Here is a 6,000-nt window from a genome sequence, read left to right on the forward strand (position 1 = left end):
TCTCCTTGGCAAATCAATTTTACACATGATCAGCCCACTCCCCCTGCCGTGGTCGGCCCAGCCGTAATTAAGAGGAGGGAAATTACCATATATATTATATTAATGCAAACATCATTCAGCAGGTAATTCTTGGCTGATCGGGATAATGGAAAGGTTGAACACCCATTAACCCTGGGGCCCAGGCACTGGGAGGATGAGGCGCGTGCACGCGTGTGCGTGTTGTGTGTCTGAGTGATTGGGGGTGGGATTGAGGCGGAGGGAAGGAGGAGGTTGGAAGGCAAGATTCGCCCTGTGGTCTCCAGTGGCACACGCCCACCCACACACAAACTTGTAATCACGCACACACACGCGCTAATTAAAATAATAGTGCTCTTTTATATACGGGCGCACTCTTGTATGCAGGTTACACACAGGTTAAAACAAATGCTGGGAGGACTGTGTACACACTTGGAGGGGAACACAGATGCTCACGCACAGATGCAAACAACCAAATGGCAGGGGTGCTGACATCTACTATTGTAATAGTGACACAAACAGTCTGTTAGCTCAATACCGAAATTTCTCAGTGGAAAAAGTGTGGCGAATAAAGGAGAGGATGAGGGGAAACTCTCTGATATAACTCTCTTAGACAGGACAGGATATCGGGTAAACACAGGAGCAAACCTGCCTAAGAGAGAAAGAAACAGGCCAAGGATGGAGAACAGTGGCAGACTGTCTGAACTTGACCTTCCTTTTTTTTTCTTGGATTCCCCCTTTTCTCCCCAATTGCACTTGGGTAATTATCCCACTCTTCCGAGCCGTCCCGGTCACTGCTCCACCCCCTGTGCCGATCCGGGGAGGGCTGCAGACTACCACATGCCTCCTCCAATAGATGCGGAGTTGCCAGCCGCTTATCTTCACCTGACTGAGGAATTTTGCAAGGGGGACATAGCGCTTGGGAGGATCATGCTATTTCCCCCCAAACAGGTGCCCCGACTGACCAGAGGAGGCGCTAGTACAGCAACCAGGACACATACCCATACCAGGCTTCCCACCTGCAGACACGGCCAAATGTGTTTGTAGGGATGCCCAACCAGGCCGGAGGTAACACGGGGATTCAAACCGGCGATCCCCATGTTGGCAGATAATGGAATGGGCTGCTATGCTACCTGGACACCCTACGAACTTGACCTTCCTTAAGTTAGAAGTGGAACAGATTGATACAAATAAGCTGCAATGATTCCTTTGATTACTGAGATCCCACTTACAAGCCAGGCGTAAGTGGGCCTTACTTAGGGCATTCGTATAGCTCACAGCTTAGGCTTTGAGGGGAAAAGTCACCATTTTACAACCTTATCTTTGTCTATCTGTTGCAGGGATAGGTCTTGAAAAAGACCTTTGGAGTGGCAGTGAAAGTTTTTTCTGGCTGCCAAGTGATGTATCATGAAGTCAGTTGGCATTACAGAGAGCAATGTTTTGCAATGGTGTTAAAGGTGTCCGCTTGCTTTAGAGGGCACAACTTTCTGGATGTTTTCCCTGCTTACCGAATGTGTCTGTCATAAGCAATTCTTCTAAAGGGGAGTGAGGGATGGATAAAAGTGAAAAAAACAAAGATGCACCTCTTCCTCAAACGGTCTCCGAATGTCGGTGTCAGTGGGTGACCCCGTTTCCTCCCCAGCCCTTCTCAGATCCTCTGGTACGGACCTCTGCCTCTTCACCTCTGGAGGAATGAATGGATATAGAAAGAAGGGAAGACGTTAAGAAAGGAGGAGGATGAAGGTGTTAACAGAGACTTCTAACCGAGATGTTAGAAGTTTAGTAATGGTTTGTTCAGGATTTCCTGCTGACTGAACTAGCTGAGTGGGCACCATGCTATCCTTAGGTGTGACTGCTATTGAACTGATCTCATCTCATCATCAGCCGCTTCTCCGGGGTTGGGTCACGGTGGCAGCAAGCTAAGTAGGGCACTCCGGATGTCCATCTCCCCAGCAATGCCCTCCAGCTCCTCCTGGGGGATCCCATGGCGTTCCCAGGCCAGATTGGACATGAAGTCCCTCCAGCGAGTTCTGGGTCTACCCCGGGGTCTCCTCCCAGTTGGACGTGCCCGGAAAACCTCCAAAGGAAGGCGCCCAGGAGGCATCCTAATCAGATGCCTGAACCACTTCAACTGGCTCCTTTCACATCAAAAGGAGCCAGTTGAGGTCCTTTTGAACTGATTTCAAGTCCAAATATAAACTTTTACAGCCTGTCTGTCTCCCACTCACCGTTACTTGCTGTCTCTCTCTGCTGTCCTGCGTTTGCCATGTATGATTTCAAACAAAAAAAAAGAATAATTAATGCTCAACAGTGTGAGTGTGATTCAGTGTTAGTGCTTCACACCTGGTCAAACAATCACATGTAAATAATACTTGGTATTTGTTTTAACTTGTCTTGAGTACAAGCTTGGCATCAGTAATGGGGAGACAAGTACAACATCAAGGCAAGACTACATTGACCTGGAATGCATCATCTCCAAGCTTTCCCAGTTCTACTTTATCAGGTTCCCCATATGTTGCTACCTCCAAATAGCTGCCTGTGTCCAACTGGGCAGTACAATTTGCATAGAGAAATACACATCCCAGACACCACCATGATTTAATCCATCAATAAACCCCGGTCACACAAGCATTGGGGATCGCAAATGTTTAATGGATTTATCACCATGAGCAAATTCGCTTCGAGGTGTGAATCGAGTTTGCCTTGATGCCTTTGCACCAGGTTCAAATTTGGTCAAAGCATAAAATGCGAATTCACACCGTTGACCAATAACGAAGCTGCTTTTACCGGGAGGACCTTTAATGGGGTGGTCGCTAGGAAGAGTAAATACAGGGAGCTACTATTTTAGCAGTGTATAACAAGCCCATTTGACGTTACTGTGCTTGGCCAACTATAAATTGGTCTGCAAAAAAATATGAGGCATAGTTTGCAGTCAGTTGTGAAGGAGTAGATGTTATAACTATATTTCATTAACCTACCTGAGTTTAGTGTTTTTGGTTGCCAAGCTTCGGGTCCGCACTATTTCACAAGGGAACGCAAAAGAATTCTGCGCTGCCAATTCCTGGTGTGACCAGAGCCTTACACACCCGTTGAAGACTTGTGGTCTGTAACCGTGACTCCTTGAGCAAGACCCTCAACCTTTGACTGAACTCATGGAAGTGCTTGGAGGCCAACAGGCTGTTGTGCTGGGGAGGTATTGTGTGTGTGTGTGTGACAGTATGGAATTGTGTCGCTGTGAAGCAGGTCAATGGTGGAAAGCGCCATGCGTGCTCAGAAGATAGTTAGAGGAAGGGTGGCTAGCAGATGGTGTGTGCGTTTCTTCTTGTGTGTTTCTATATGTATTTTTGCAAAAGCTCAGTGTGGGCACAGGTGTGTGTGTCAGTTTGTCCCTTACCTGGTCTATTCTCCACATACTGGCTGAAGGACTTCAGCTGTGTTTTCCTGACAGCGGAGTCTTTGTTGAAGACCACTGGGCTACGCAGCCTCTCTGTAGCCCTACGCAACCGCTCTGCTCGCACCTCCTCTGCATTATTCTGTCAGTCACACAAACACACACACACACACACACACACACACGGAAATACAATCAAATTAGTGCAAAGAAGAAAACGGACACACAGTGTTAGATGCAAGGCACTAAGACATTATGAAAAGTATTCAACATTTGCTAGTATTGGAGAAAAAAGTGAACAACTCAGTGTTCAGCCCCCTGCAAATCCTCCTTAGATGGATCAAACCATTTTGCTGGTGTCAGGCAAAGTCAAGTAAAGTCAAGTCAAACTCTATTTATATAGCACATACCCAGTTTAAGACCTTTAGCTGCTAAGAGGAAAAATGGTATGATCCATTTGTGAGGGAATTGCATGGGGTTGAAAACTGTTTGAATTTTTTTTTTTACACTGAATTTGAAATTTGTTTTCATTTTCAAGCCTGAATCCTCATTAAACCCATTTTAACCCAAGAGCCCTGTTATCTTTTTTTTGTGTGTGGCCCCAACTAACCCATTCACAATTAGCTATTCCGTCTCAAAACACAGGAAATTCTAAGGGAAAAAGGCAGTGCTTAGGACAGCTTGATTAAGCTGAAGCAAGAATAAAAAGTTCCTCCAAAAATGTGGCCTTTCTGGCTTGATTTCTTTTCCAAGGACTTTTCTCTAAAATAAACTTCTGAGGTGACAGGAATATTTTCAAATTACTTTGTCCAACCCTTGAACCTCTTAGTATTGCCTGTTATTAATGTAGTAATGGAAAAGTAGAATTCCATTATACTTGTTTTTGGTTTTTTTTGGACCCCCCCCTTTTCTCCCCAATTGTACTTGGCCAATTACCCAACTCTTCCGAGCCATCCCAGTCACTTGCTCCACTCCCTCTGCCAATCCGGGGAGGACTGTAGACTACCACATGTCTCCTCTGATACATGTGGAGTCGTCAGCTGCTTCTTTTCACCTGACAGTGAGGAGTTTCACCAGGGGGATGTAGCACGTGGGAGGAGCACGCTATTCCCCCCAATTCCCTCTCCCCCCTGAACAGGTGCCCCGACTGACCAGAGGAGGCGCTAGTGCATCGACCAGGACACATACCCACATCCAGCTTGCCACCCGCAGACACGGCCAATTGTGTCTGTAAGGACACCCAACCAAGCCGGAGGTAACACGGGGATTCGAACCAGTGATCCCCCTGTTCGTAGGCAAAGGAATAGACTGCCATGCCACCGGGACACCCCACATTCCATTATACTTTTGAACTAAATAACTCCATAAGTAACTCTCCATTCGAGGCTTAAGGTAAATGATGAAATGTAAATGTAAAATATCAAGGATATGCAACAATCAACTTAATTACCTTATACTCTGCTCACTGTAGGACAGTGGTACTCAATTATGTGCCATGGAGGTCTGTGTATATGCAAGTTTTCTTTCAAACCAAGCATTTTACCAGCTGATTTAACTGATTACACAACTACAACCAGATGGAGGGACTGAAAAGTGAAATCAGCTGGTGTAGTGTTGGGCTGCAAAGAAAACTTGCATACACACATATTCAAATACCAACGCTCTAGGACAACTACGACATGCTAACAAGTGGAATAGTCCAGAATTCACATTTAGGTGACCACAAAAGGATGCAAGAAGTATTAAAATTATGCCAAAAGAATTACTGTGATTTTAAGTAAATGAAGAATAGCTGCAACCGTTTAAGCCTTCATGTCAATGTCAGTGGCTGTCAGTTTCAAAATTCATTGTCAATGTTGTTGATGAATTAATACTCAGGCACACTTAGACAACAGACAGGCACACACAGCAACCCACTTTAAATGCCTTGCATGTATTAAACAAGAGGTGCAAACCTTCATCTCCACAGTATTAACAAAGACAGTGGCAGCAGCTATAGCTACAGTAATAATGCACATTCCAACTTACTGTAAATAAATATAAAGGTGGAGATGTTGGTTTAGCTCCAAATGATTGACTTTGCAAAAACAATGAGGGCAATTAATCTACAGCCTATTCGACATGCTACCCCTCATTCACCAGCAGCCACTCAGATCTGCTTTAAGGCATTTATTAGGCAATGGCTCTCGGCTTTCTCTCGAGTTTCTCTGTAATTATTGTCACCAATAACTCACACACACATAACAACACATTCAGAAACAAATGGATGCAGCAGTCCTGAAAAATATTCAACACAAGTTGATAGATTTGCTCCTCCTTTGTCGCTTGCTTGTTTGTTAAAATGCCACCTCCCATCACACACACACACACACACGCCCGCAATCTCTCCCTCACTCATAAGTGAGACAAAAAAGAGGCAATTAACTTGACTTTCAACAAAACCCTGAGCCAGAAAATATATTCAGATTATGCAAAATGCCAAACCCCCCCCCCCAAAAAACAACAACCCTGCTATTGTTTTCAAAGTGAACCCATGTTAAAAAGCTACACACTTGCTTCCCCTGCTATCAACGCAGCACGCAGAGATGCTTTAT

The 6,000-nt window shown here is 45.2% G+C and overlaps 1 protein-coding gene across 2 annotated transcripts in view; it reads right to left on the reverse strand.

The window, feature by feature from the left end:
- ehbp1 (EH domain binding protein 1) overlaps positions 1–6,000 on the reverse strand; it is a 256,601-nt gene that overhangs the window by 56,078 nt on the left and 194,523 nt on the right. For both annotated transcript variants that reach the window (XM_056292313.1, XM_056292312.1), the window contains exons 18-19: positions 3,410–3,548; positions 1,599–1,699 (exon numbers count right to left, since the gene is read on the reverse strand). In XM_056292313.1, the coding sequence (XP_056148288.1) occupies positions 1,599–1,699; positions 3,410–3,548 (240 nt within the window). The remainder of the gene's footprint in view (positions 1–1,598; positions 1,700–3,409; positions 3,549–6,000) is intronic.

Source organism: Lampris incognitus, chromosome 13 (assembly GCF_029633865.1).
Source record: "Lampris incognitus isolate fLamInc1 chromosome 13, fLamInc1.hap2, whole genome shotgun sequence".
Taxonomy (NCBI): domain Eukaryota; kingdom Metazoa; phylum Chordata; class Actinopteri; order Lampriformes; family Lampridae; genus Lampris; species Lampris incognitus.